This window comes from Meles meles, chromosome 9, assembly GCF_922984935.1.
Source record: "Meles meles chromosome 9, mMelMel3.1 paternal haplotype, whole genome shotgun sequence".
In the NCBI taxonomy this organism is placed as follows: Eukaryota; Metazoa; Chordata; class Mammalia; order Carnivora; family Mustelidae; genus Meles; species Meles meles.
Window position 1 is genome coordinate 59653082 of NC_060074.1, and position 13661 is coordinate 59666742.

Consider the following 13661-nt stretch of genomic DNA (forward strand, 5'->3'; position numbering starts at 1 on the left):
GAAGAAGTAAGAAGTGTGGAGTAGGTATAACTATAGAAGGTCAGAGAAACCTCTCATATAACAGGTCCACGGACAATATATCCCATCTGAAGCCAACTAGTAAGAATTTGAGAGGGTGTCTACGTCAGGAATGTGAAAGCAGCAATACAAAACTCTAAAAGCATGAAGCATCAAGGACACATATCATCACTGAAAGATAATCTTCCAATTGTTGAGAACTCAAAGACACAGAATTTTGCAATCTAGCTGATAAATAATTCTAAATTGCTGTTTTGAGGTAACTCAACAAGCTACAAGAAAACATGAAAAGACAATTCAACAAAATCAGGAAAGCAATATATGAACAAATTGAGGAATTTAGAAAAGAGATCGAAATCATAAAAGGCCAAAACACAAATTCTAGAGCTGAAAAAATCAGCGAATGAAATGGAAAAAATGCAATAGAAAGTATCTACAGAAATGTAACTATTACAGTTCGCTGACAAATACAAAATATAAAGAAGGTAAATTGTGACATCAAAGATATAAAAGGGGAGGAGTGAAAGGGTAGAGCTTTTGTATGCCATTGAAGTTAGGTCACTATCAAGTTAAAATGGACTGTTTTATCTATGAGATGTTTTCAGGTGAGGATTCTGTTAACCACAAAGCAAAAACCTACAGTAGATTCACAAAAGATAAAGAAAGGGAAATCAGAACAGAAAAAGAAGCTGAGCCCTGTCTAATCCAGAATGGCTATGCTGATCTTTGTTGTTGAGGAAAATGGGGATCCAGGTACCTGTGTAGCTCCCAAGGATGGACTGGAATCTGAACTTCAGCCAGAGCCTTAGACGGGACACTCAGGTTTCAATACCATGTGTTGGCAAAATGTTTGGTGCTCCACAAGTTTTACTTAAAGCTGCCAGAATTGTTAACATAACAGAAATGTCAGTAAAGACTAATGGGCCTCTCAAACAGACAAGACAACATTCTCTGTGAAACAGAATAGGAAAAAGCAAAAAGTTCTGTTCCTGCCTTGGATGATGCTGATCCAGAAATTGAAAAAATTCATCCCCTTAAATCCTCTAGATTTTGAGTTTTGACCTGACTGAAGAATATGAGATGGCACAGCTCCCCTTGAATAGAGTGCCACCCATGTGCCTTGATGAGCAAAGGAAACTTGAAAGACTGTTACACCTGGCTCCTCTTCCCCTCCAAAAATGCCCTCTTCACTGTGGAAGTAGAATCTGCTGTAGCATCCTTCAAGCATTCTGTGGGCTCCGGAGGTCAAATTGGCACCCCCTTATTATGACTTAAATATTTAAGTTTCTTAGCACTTTATAGTGTGTGTGTGTGTGTGTGTGTGTGTGTGTATGTTTATACTAATAGAGCCATTCTGTGTTTAACAGAAAAAAAATGGAAAATCACCAATTAACAAAGGGAAGCAGAAACAGAGGGATAAAAAAAAATAATCGAACTACAAAACAGCCAGGAAACAATGAATAAGATGGCATTAGTAAATTTCTACATAGCAACAATTACTCTAAATGTAAATGGATTGAATTCACCAATCAAAAGGCATGGAGTAGTTGTAATGGATAAAAAACCAAGACCTAACTATATGTTGCCAATGAGAGACTCATTTCAGCTTTGAGGACTCACATAGGTTCAAACTGAAGGATGGAAAATGATGTTCTGTTCAAGTGGTATCCAAAAGAAAGTGGGGGGGGGGTAGCTATATTTACATCAGACAAAATACACTTTAAGCCAAGAGAGAAAGAAGGCCATTAAATAATAATAAAGGGATCAACTCATTGAAAAGATATAATAGTCATAAATGTACACACACCAACATAGGAGCTCCTAAATATATTAAGCAAAGGCTAACGTATCTAAAGGTAGAAATAGACAATGATGTAATCATATCAGGGGACATAATACCCAAGTTTCAGCAATGGACAGATTATCCAGACATATAATCAACTAGGAAATGTTAAACTTGAACCATATATTAGACTAAATTGACTTAAGACATTTCTAGAACATTCCATCCAACAGAAGCAGAATACATATTCTTAAGAAGTGCATATAGAACATTTTCCAGAACAGGTCATATAATAGGCCACAAAACAGATCTCAGCACATTTAAGAAGGCCAAAATCATATCAACTATCAACTATCCTTTCTGGCTTGAAACTGGAAATCAATAACAAGAGGAGAGCTGAAAAATTTATAAGTATGTGGAAACTAAACCACACATTCCTGAATAACCAATAGATCAAAGAAGAAATCAAAAAGGAAATTACAAAAAAAAAAAAAAACCATGAAACAAATGAAAATGGAAACACAGCACACCAAAATGCATGACAGGCTGCAAAAGCAGTTCTTAGAGGGAAGGATAAAGTGACAAATGTTTGTACTGAGGAAATCAAAATATCTCAAATAAATAACCCTAACTTTACATCTCAGTATCTAGAAAAACAAGAACAAAGTACGCCCAAAGTTGGCAGGAGTAAGGAAATAACAAAGATCAGAGTGGTAATAAGTGAAATAGAGACCAGAAAAACAATGGAAGGATCAAAAAAACTAAGAACTGTTTTGTTCTTTTTTAAGATAAACAAAAATGACTAAGAGTATGTGATTCCTTAGAAGGAGGCGGTTGGCACTTATCTCCAGAAGAGATTTGTCTTGTAGGTTTAATATTGCCTGATGATCTATTCTTTAAAATGTAAGCCAGAAGTGGATATGTTTATATAGAAATACAATGATTTTTCAGTGTTGGCCTAAAATGGTAAAGCACCATGCAGCCATTCAAATCATCAAGCCATGTCTGGGCACTAGATTTGGCTCATGGGCTATGAGCTTATGAAGAAGAGGTGTTTGGAGGGAGTGGGGTCACGAAGAAGAGAGAAAACAGACCATGGTGAAGAAGCTTGAAAATTTTATTTATCTACCTTTGATATAGTGAAGGCAGAGCACTTTTATGACAAATATTTCAAGAGGAATGTCTCTTCCCAGTTTTACCACTGTGACTACTAGTCTTCCCTTATCCTACCATTAAAATGCAGATATATTATTATTGAAATAATTTATATGTACAAATTATACCACAGAAAAATAATTTCATTGCTAATGTAAGCAGGTTAGGGAACTTCATCCAAAATAAGAAAATGAGAGAATTCTGCATTTTCATATTTTAAAATTGGTATTTTAGCAATATTTTGACAATGGTTATTCCATGTACAATCTTTGGCTACACAACATTAAAAGAAAATTTATTTATTGGCATGCAAAGCAATATGGTTTCAGAATACACGTCTTAAATTTACAAAACTTGAAATTTCAAATATCCCACGTGGCTGACTGGTGATATGAAGATGATCTTGAAGAGTATTGTACTTACTTCCTAGGAATTAAAAGAAAAAAATGGCAGTGATTTAGCACAGCTCTAATACCGAGATGATAAAGTTAATTTATCCAAGAAGTAGTTCAGTGATTTGCTTTGATGAAACTTGTTCATCAATGTTTTCATCGTACAAAGCCCTTAGTCTTTTGAACTCTTCAAACATTTGCGTTCAGAGATGACTTATCCTAAAATTCTCCTATCAAGAAATATAAAGTTTATGAATAATTATAAAAAGCAATCATAACCTATCAAGATAACCGGTTAAGTTTTGGTGTTTAGATTTTTACAACAATGTTTACTATATTCAGTATCTAATACTGTGTGTACTGGTTTTTTACTTAGTGCTAAAGTGTCTATATATAGATAATGATTTTTAATGTGGCATTAATATGTGAATGACTAAACACATCCGTGTTTTATTCATATCTGTGTTCCTAATGGCTTGTCCCTTGTTGGGACTCAGGAAATGTTTTTGGAATAGATGGGTGAGTGGAGAAGACTGTAATGGTCAAAAATGAGTATAATAATGTTTTCTTTAATGATTCCTAATTTTGATTATATACCAAGAGACAAAATAAAGACCCTCTCCCTGATACAGAGAACAACCTGTAGTCTATGATAATATTTATGGAAGTTTTGGTGGTTTTCAGAATCAACTAAAATACAGTTACCTCTCAGTGATTTTGGTCTGAAGCAGCCAGTTTATAAAGTCCCGGGTGGCAAGATCATCAAGAACCGTGTTCATCTCATCAGAGAACGAGCCGTCGGCATGTCTGCGGCGTAATTCTTCAACAATGGCAACTTCTTCTGGGAAACTGAGAAGAAAAGGGTCAAATGAGGACTTGGTTAACTCTTTTAAGTAAGTCCTTACTGATTGCCTATCAGTAACTCAAGTTAACTCGAGTGAGGATCCCAGGGAAACAGTTTCTATTTCCAGGGGCCTATTAGAAAAAAGCCTCACAGAAACCTGCATGTGGGAAAGGGAATGATTTAGGTAGGAAAGAGTAGGGCTGGGATGGGAAACCAAACCTGTGTAACTTCAGGCCCTTTTCAATATTCCAGGCTACTTTGAAGATTTTAGTGTACTGGCAGCACAGATGTTATTACTGAGACTTAATTTGTCTATAACTCAGAAAAACGTGTTCTGTCTCCTAAAACTAGTGATTATTTTGAACAGCCTTGCAAAGTGCAGCTGAAGGGGTTAAAACCTAGTCTATGCAACGTTTTCTTTTTGAATGGTTTAGTAAAGCAGAATTTTTGGCATTACTTTAAAACACTATAAAATATCCTCAATTGTAAGTGACTATTTACCATGAGTTTTATCAGTTTGATCATTCATGTTTCAAAAGTCAACCACAATACTAGTTTCCTTTTGTCTATGATCTCTTTAAGTCTCAGTGAGCTTGTTTTAAATCTCACTACCAAAAAAAAAAAAGTTGAACATGAATTTCCTGCCTCTCATATTTCAAATGTCAATCAAAATGATCAGGAGAAAATGAGATGGTTCAGGAATCTGTTTGGTTGTGGTAAGTTCCAAGAAAGTCCCAAAAGGCTTTAGCTTCATTTTCAACTTTGACAATTTAGTGGTTGTCTATATGACAGCCCTATTAAAAAATGGGCATATCGTTAAATCTATGGGTGTTTCCACCTATCTGTACGTTGAGTGGTGTTTCATTACATGTCTTAAGTTTTGTTCCTTTTCATCTTCATCATGTTTTTACCTGAATCCTGACACATACATATATGGGATCCCACCTGTAAATATTTATAGTCAGACTTTCAGGTTTCAGCACTATGTCTTCTCTTTCCTTATCTCTGGTTTTCCCAAGACAGTTCAAGTTTAAGCTTGTTGTCCTGGTACAGTTACCAAGAACATTCTCTTTGTTATCAAGAGTGTCCTGGGTTGAACAATGAATACCCTCATTGGAACTCAACTGTACTAGAGGATGATTATTAATTATAAATATTATTAACACTTGCTATAAAAAAATAAAACAGAATAGACTTTTGTAGACTGTCTCCCACCAATTCAAGTTATCTCCTCACTTTGTGAGACTATACTAATTGCTTCTGTAATCCAGATCCATATATAGATAAGTGTAGTCTAAGTTTTCAGCATCATGCAAAAAAAAAAAAAAATGTTAAATAAGAATGTACAGACTTACTCTCGCCTTCCCCGGCCTTTCACCAGCCAAGCAATGAATTCCTTGGCAGCTTGGCCTTCCAAATAAGAACTTACATCACTGGTAAAGGTCCCTTCAGCATGTCTCTCAAATTCATCATGACGTTTGGCAATGTTATTCCTGAAAGAAATGTGAAAGTTAAGTTGAAGATCTGTCTCTTTAGCAATATGGTTCTCACCTTTAAGCAGTGCAGCATTGGGTTCGGGATCCTATGTAGAAGGGGCTTAGGGAGATTTGGGATATGAGGGTGGCCAGGGGATCATTCTGAAGCTACATTAATTATCTGGATCCAAGGTTGATGGGAGAGGGCTAGTAACAACCAAGGCAGGCTAAAGCCCCTCCACTCTACCCAGCACACCCATTTTCCCCTCTCCTGTTTGTCTGTGCCATTGATCGTTAAAGCTGTGTTTACTTCAGTCTTAATATATGTTGGGCTCTGCACTATGCTGTGCTACTTGCAAGCAGCAAGGCAGCTGTTTGTTATTAGTCCATAAGGGGTCAGAGTTAATGAGATGGTACAAAGGAAAGCAAAGGATTATCTCAAAATATCATCAAAATGACCACATGATAATGGATAAAAGGAAATGTGTGATGGGCCAGCCATGAGGAAAGCTAAGAAGAGGACTCCATTTCACCCTCCAAGGGTGTGCAGAGCCCTTTGTGTAAAAGGGTGACAAGCTGCCCTCAGTTTCCCCTACATATATTGTTCCAGAAGGTTGATCTTAAACACACAACAGAAATCGCCTGACAAAAAAATTGTTTTCCGTTAGTTTACCACGTTGTGGCATTCCCTTCCTAGAGTGAGGACACTTGTTTTCATTTTCTCAAATTTGTGATTTCCCACATTTTACCAATGGCCTCATCTGTAGTCCTTGGCAGAGACTTCTCCCAGTGTCTGCTCTGGCCATGACCGCCATCTTTCCTGCAGCTGCAGCTTCCACTTTAAGACCTTTAGGTCAACCACTCTGCCACTCCTGTTTCTCCTGCTGGCTCTGTTCACCCTCTTGCTCTCACTTCCTCTCTCCCTTCTCTATTCTATCCAGACAAATCTATGCCCTTTTCCTGATTTTTAGATTCCTTCAGCTACTTTGTATGCATAACTCCCTTCCCCTTGTGGGCCACCCTCCAAAGAAATTGTGAAATTCAACCATCTCTGTGAAACCCTTGCGGATGATTTCCTCCAGTAGCCTAGATGTAGCAAAAAACCCAACACTGTCAAAGAAAATCCAACATTAAAATGTATGCCTTACGATAGGCTTGTGTTCTTATTTGCCTTCTTCTCTCTTTATGCTGTGCAGCTAGGCTGTAATTTTAAATGTGTATCTTGGATTGTATTCTATAAGAAAAAGACTGCATCTGTTTCCATTCCTTACCATGATAACTTGGCTAGAGGATACTTTTAATGTGCTCACAGTCATGAGTTTGAACCCTACAAGAGAATGTTGAATTTGCTCTATCCTTTGGTCAGAAATTAGATTCCTAACCTTGCAGGTCCACAAAAGTCAACTTCCGATTTTAAAGGGAAATGGGCCAAGACATCGTTGGGAAGATCATTTAAAGTCAATGTCCCATTGGAGGGTAGGTAAGAGAATTGGAGGGGTGGAGTGAGGAAGGCATTCAGAGGAATAATACAAAGGATAGCATAACCAACCTTGAAAATCATCAAAATGGAAGAGTTTATGGGCATGCTTTGATGAGCATGATTAAAAAAAAAAAAAAAAGAAGTCAGGAGAAATTTTAGACATATTTATGTAATACATTTGTGTGCAACTTTTGGACCAGGTTCAGACCCTTACTTGTTTCTCTTGGTGCTCATCAACCACTGCACAAAATCCTGGGCACGCCTGGAGTCCAGATACTTGCTGTAGTCACTGGTGAATGTGCCCTGGGAATGGCGCTTGTCTTCACTCATCTGATCTGGATCATTGAGCGGGTCTGTCTGAGGCGCTGGGAATGATCTGTGAAGAACAGTAATTGGTGCAAATAAATGTCTCCTCAAGAGTAGAATCCCTTGAGCAGCATCTTCTTTACAAAATACTGCACTATATGAAGCTGGAAGGCAGGTGTCTTGAGAATTTCAGTGGGTAGTTCAGAGACACCTTTAGCTTGCCATGGGAATTCCACACTTTTATTGGAATTGAATACTCTGATTCTGAATTTTAGTAGTAGATTTTTCAACTGGCTTCTCTTTTCTGAAATGGGATTAAAGAAATCTTTTTTTTTTCCATTTAATGCATCGACTCATGTTTATACTAATAATGACAAAAGAGTTCAATGGCTTCACTATTTTACAAGAGTAAAAAATTACACCTCATTTGTTGGACAGCAGCAGATTTATGTCTCTAATTGTGTTTTTGGATATATTAATATAAACAAGTAACTCAGTTACTTGGTTATATGGTAGCTAATGGTGGAAGAAAGACAAACACTCAAAAAAAAAGAAAAGACAAGAAAAGTGCACTTGGTAATTTGAACTGTATGGTGGATAATATGCATGCCAGTAATCAACAGTTGGTTGGCATGGTAAATTTGGGGAAATATTCAATGTGATTAATACTCAGAAATAGAAATGAGATACTATTTCTACCTGTCAAATTAGTAAAGATTAAATACTGGGGAGGATAGTGTGAGAGAAGTATTTCTATACTGCTGATGGGAGTGTTTATGTGTGTGACTTTTCTGCAAAGAAAGTTGGCAAGATAATATAAAAAATTTAGACTCATTCAAACCCTTTGACATAGTAATTCTACTACTAGAAATCTATCCTCAGAAAATAGTAAGAAATGTAGGGGGAAATGTTATTCGCGGCATTCTTTGTGGGAAAATTTGAAGAATTCTTAAGTGTTCAATAAAGGAAGAATAACTAGATAAATACTACACATTTATGAGATGAAATAGTATGCAGTCACTAAAGGGTCATACATTTAACAGATATTTTTAATGACATAAGAAAGAATTAGCAATGTAATGAAAAAGAAAACAGAAAAAAAAGCATAGTATCTGGGATATATTTATGTATAGTGCATAATATTTATGTGCACTGCGCAGTGCACATAATGTACAGAAAAGTAATACACCAAATTTTAGAATTATGAGTAGTTTTCTCTGAATAGTGAAGTTTGAGTACTTGAAAAAATTTTACATGTTTTAAAAAATTTTCTGTCATGAATACATACAACTTTCACAATTAGCAACCAACCGTTATTTTTTAAAAGGAGTAAAAGAGGCACAAAGTTGGTACGAATAATTAAAATAATCTACTCTACAGTGTGTAATGAACAGATAGATAGGATCAGCTGAAGATGTCAAAGAGCTATTATTTCCCGTGTAACAGATTTTCAACATTGACCGCCCCTTTGGTTGTGAGATAGCACACACTCTGATCTATTCTGCAGAAAAGCCTTTATCACAATGATACTTCGAACATTCGGAAAATGTACAGAGTATTTTACTCAGACCCATTCACTAATCATAGCTTTTATGGGCTCTATTCTAACCACAGTGTTGCGTTGGTTCAAGATAAGGATTTAATACCTGAATTTCTCCTCTGTGTCTTGAAGGGAACGTTGCCAGCTGCCTTGGACCAGCATTACAAACAATCCAGCCACAAAGTAAATGCTTTTCATTTTTGCTGCCTGTGGGAACACAGAGTTAGGGGCTTGGACTGGGGAGCAGGGGGGAGACCACAAACCATATTTAAACCCATCAGATTAAATTAATTCGATTTTGACTAAGTAAATATTACAACTAAAAAGAATAAGCTAGTCACCAATTTTACTCTGACCATGTTCCCAGCTTAATTTCAAATAATAGATTCTATTTTCCCCCAGATTTTGTTTGGTGACAAAAAGGATACAAAAGATATGTTCTACCTAATTAAAAAAAAAAAAAAAAAAAAAAGATGTGTACCACCAACTAAGCTTTTTCATTAGTGTAGGACACTTGTGTTAATGATTAGAAGGCTCATTTCCAGACTTGAAATAAAAAATATCCATGATAAACATTTAAAATATCTACTGTAGATGATATGCTACATATGGTTAGCCTGAATGGCACCTTATCCATAATGCCACCCCCTTCACTATCAGTCTGGCTTTCAATTAATAGTCCTCCACTTCCAAGCATTTACATTATACTGCATTTCAACCATCTTAAAGCAGCCTCAGGCTACAACTTGGCATACCAGCTGTCGGTTCAGATGTATTATTCATTTATATTTTAAATAGTGTAACTTGGTCTAGACTTTGTAATTATAAAGCGGCCAACAGATTTGAGGTATTTTAGGGTGCTTTGACCTGTTCTAAATTAAAGGGAAAAATCATTTTAAAGACAAGCAATTTGCAACAAGAACTAATGCTTCTGGCAACTTGAACAATCACAACCAAGAAACTAAGAGATCACTGTCATAAAGAAAATTAATGCTTGCTTCTGAAGACTTGGAAGTCCCCAGGTTGTTTTATAATTGGACTTAGTCCAGGACATGTCATTCACTGCTACTGACACCCTAGGACTGGTTGTACGATACACCTGTTTGCTTGTCTTCAAGGCTCAAGCAGATGCCCTGTGAAGCCACTGGATGCCAAGGACATGATGAGGCAGTGTGCATGGGTGGGGATCAGTATGAATGCCGGGCAGTCGTGTGTCCCCACAGGGCAAGCTCCTCTACTTAACTGCATGAAAATTTTGAGTCTGATGTTTGTCTTGGACTTCTCTCTGTTACTTTTGAGACGGAACGTGTCTACCTTGAGAAGTGGGGATTTCAATCCAAGTTTGATTATACTTATCCATAAATAATTTGAATGAGTATTTTTAGCACATGGCATTTGGTCTGAAAGAAGGATTTTACAAATATTATCATTTTAAAGTATCAATCTTTTCTTGAACATTCTTGCCATATTTACTATCTGTCTTTGGTGCTAAAACATGGAGACCGTAGTACCTGCAATGGTAATTTTTTTTTCTTTCTTTGAAGTATTGTCTTTGTGGATTAAGTGGTCAGTTAGACAAAGCAACAAAATAGGAATTACATATTCATCAGTATTATGTTACTAATTTGGCACTTTGCTCCGCTTCAGCTTACCTAGTTGGCAAACTTCGGAAACTTTGCCACATAGGCAGGTTGTGTCTTCTGGTTATAATTCTCAACTGTAAATTCAGCTTTGGGGAATTTTTTTAAAATTAAAGCAATCATTTCTTTTTAGGGTTACCTTACTGTTAAAAAGTCAGTTTAGGGGGCATCTGGGTGGCTCAGTGGGTTAAAGCCTCTGCCTTCAGCTCAGGTCATGATCTCAGGGTCCTGGGATTGAGCCCTGCATAGGGCTCTCTGCTCAGCAGGGAGCCTGCTTCTCCCCCCCCCCCCCCCCCCCCCCCGCCTGCCTCTCTGCCTACTTGTGATCTCTGTCTGTCAAATAAACGAATAAAGTCTTGAAAAAAAAAAGTCAGTTTAGTCCTAAATAATTCCTTCTACACAAAGTTGCAAAAGATTTGACAATATTTTCTAATGTGTTCTATGGAGGCAGATTTAGAACAGGTGGGATTCTGCCACCGTGGGAACTGACCTAAAGACCTAAAGAGAAGCAACAGTACAGAAGTGAATATTTGAAGTCCTCTACAGACAATAAAATGAGTTCCACTGAAAAAGGAACTGCTTTTTAAAAATATCATTTCTTTTCATTTAGTGGAAGCCTACGGAATTGAGAAAATTTTAAGAATAAGATTGTTGAACTACCACTAATGAGAAAGCTAGTATTTATGTTATTTTAGGTCAAGCTCCTACTCAATAAGAGAAGAATTTTAATCACCCCCCTTCGGGTAGCCTAAAGAGGGAATCTGCAGTTTTTTAAGACCCACACATTTCCAATCAAATTTAGAGGAAAATACCATAACAATAGCAATTCTTTGTGTAGGAAGTCTTTTAGGAAGATAAACCTTAGACCTCGACAAGATGATAATATGTTATATCCCCAAATACATTGGCATTGGAGGCCAAATAGATATTTTTCAAACCGGTTGGTTCATTTCAAAAACATACCACTTCATCATTTTCTCCATTGAGGATCTTTGTAAAATTGTTCTTCATCCTTAAGAACCTAAATAGGTACTTTAGAACATCTGTTTGGTTTTTTTTTTCCTAAAGAGATTTACTAAAATTTCATTTCAGAATGTGGACATTTTAAATATATTATTTATTATTATTGGTTTTTAATACATAGTAAGGAATTATTAATCTGTGGTTTTACTCAGTTCCATCCAAAGCCTTCCCAATAATTGACTATATTTTTCTTTGCACCAGATATGCTCTGTCTCATTTCCAAAGAGCTGATTTCATGGACTTGATTTTTTTTTTTGATAGACTTATCAGAAATTTGAATATTTGAAAGATGATGTTGATTCTGCTCTTTTAGAAAACCATAAGTTTTCATTGGTAAGGAGCAATTGCTGTTATAGCTTCTCTAATGGACACATTTCTGCTGAATTTAAAAGGCGCCTTCTGTTCAAAGTAGTATACACATTTATCAAACTCAAGGAAAATATTTATTTTTCAAAATGTTACCACTTATTTAAAAATGCAGTTCTCATAACAGTTAAATCTTATAACAAGGGCATTGATTTGAAATCTTTGTCTTTCTTTCTATTTTATATCTTTTCATGGAATTGTTATCCCATTCACTGTTCAGCTTCACTAGGTTGAATTAAATACATGTAAATGCATTTTATGTCACTTTTTCATCTCCGTTCTGCCCCCGTGAACTAATAGCAATAAGGCTTAAGATGAAAGAACAGGACTTCATTCATAATACTTTGCCCCCTTAAAAATACCTAACAGCACCCCAAGCAGGATTTACAGTCTTGCGGTCCCTCATCTTACCTTCTGACACCGTGACTGGAGCAGAGCAGGTGGAGAGAGAGCGAGCCCTCCTCTGGATGTGCTTTGTCCTGAGCCCTGTACTTGTGCAGCTGAGCCCACTGGGTTTATATACTCTCAGCGTTGTTCAGACTCACAGATATTACGCTGACAATATAAATTTCTCATCTGTAAATAATGAGTTTTTGTTACAAACGATTTCACTCGCCCACTCACTTTGCTCATCTGCATTCTATGCGTACACTGGGTGGGGCCTCTGGGACCAGGAAACTTTTTATTTACTCTCCTGCTTCTTTTTGTTGTTGTTGTTGGGAATGGAAAAGGGCAGTTCGGAAATTCACCCTTTGCTCTCACTCAGGCATGAAAATCACTTAAGTACTCTAAAGTGAATTCTGATGCCGAAGACAAAAAAAAAAAACCAAAACATGGAAATTACATGGTTTATGGTTAATCTCAACTCTGAGCAGGGCCTCATTGGAGGGTCTTACAAGTCCTTTCTTTTGCTGTCTAGTTATGAGATAGTTATCTGAATGCAATAATCAGTTCATTCTATCACCTACCCAAATAATAAATCATTCGCTCAACACATACTCAATAAGAATCTTCTCATCCCCACTCTATGGAATTAATTGGTATTATTTTGGAGGGGAATTTTTAAAAATATCACTTAAGACCTAATGTGTCCTGTTGTAGCAAATTGGATACAGCAGAAAGGATACAGCAAAATGAGGATTAAATATCTGAGATAGGTAATGATAAGACGGGAACTCGTACTTCTTTTTTCTTATGATGGATACAGAAAGACTAACTGTGTTGATAAGAGACCCCGACACTAATTCAGAAAAGAACAAATGTGAGGAAAACTCTTGACATGAGATGCATACTGTCACATTTCCTGAGTTTTGTGATCTGCCACTTAGGACTCTAATGATCCATAAGATTTAGCAGATGTGAGTTTGGCCATTTTAGGGAAAGAGAAAAACGCGAAATGACCTGGACAGGCAGCATGAGAACAGTGTCAGTGTTAATTCGATTTTGGTCTGGCTGCTGTCCACAAACTGTGGGACCATGGTTAAGCCACACACTCTCCTTGTGCCTCAGCTTCCTCACCTGCAAAATGAGAGGATTGGCCACAAGAGTCTTGTAAGATAAAAGTGTGATTCCAGGGGCGCCTGGGTGGCTCAGTGGTTTAAGCCGCTGCCTTCGGCTCAGGTCATGATCTCAGGGTCCT

The 13661-nt window shown here is 36.9% G+C and overlaps 1 protein-coding gene and 1 pseudogene across 2 annotated transcripts; one reads left to right on the forward strand and one right to left on the reverse strand.

The window, feature by feature from the left end:
- Window positions 1-728: 728 nt before the first annotated feature.
- On the forward strand, window positions 729-1301 carry LOC123950467 (annotated as a pseudogene).
- A 1599-nt stretch (window positions 1302-2900) lies between these two features.
- Window positions 2901-12546, reverse strand: GCG (glucagon). 2 transcript variants are annotated; one of them, XM_046019367.1, is made up of 6 exons: window positions 12434-12546; window positions 9100-9200; window positions 7362-7523; window positions 5548-5685; window positions 4054-4197; window positions 2901-3382 (listed from the first exon to the last, which is right to left on the reverse strand). In XM_046019367.1, exons 2-6 carry the CDS (start codon window positions 9189-9191, stop codon window positions 3376-3378), a joined length of 543 nt encoding a protein of 180 aa, XP_045875323.1. In that variant the 5' UTR covers window positions 9192-9200; window positions 12434-12546; the 3' UTR covers window positions 2901-3375. The 2 variants fall into 2 exon arrangements, with proteins under 2 accessions (XP_045875323.1, XP_045875324.1); XM_046019368.1 differs by lacking the exon at window positions 2901-3382 and having other exon boundaries at window positions 4050-4197.
- Window positions 12547-13661: the final 1115 nt, after the last annotated feature.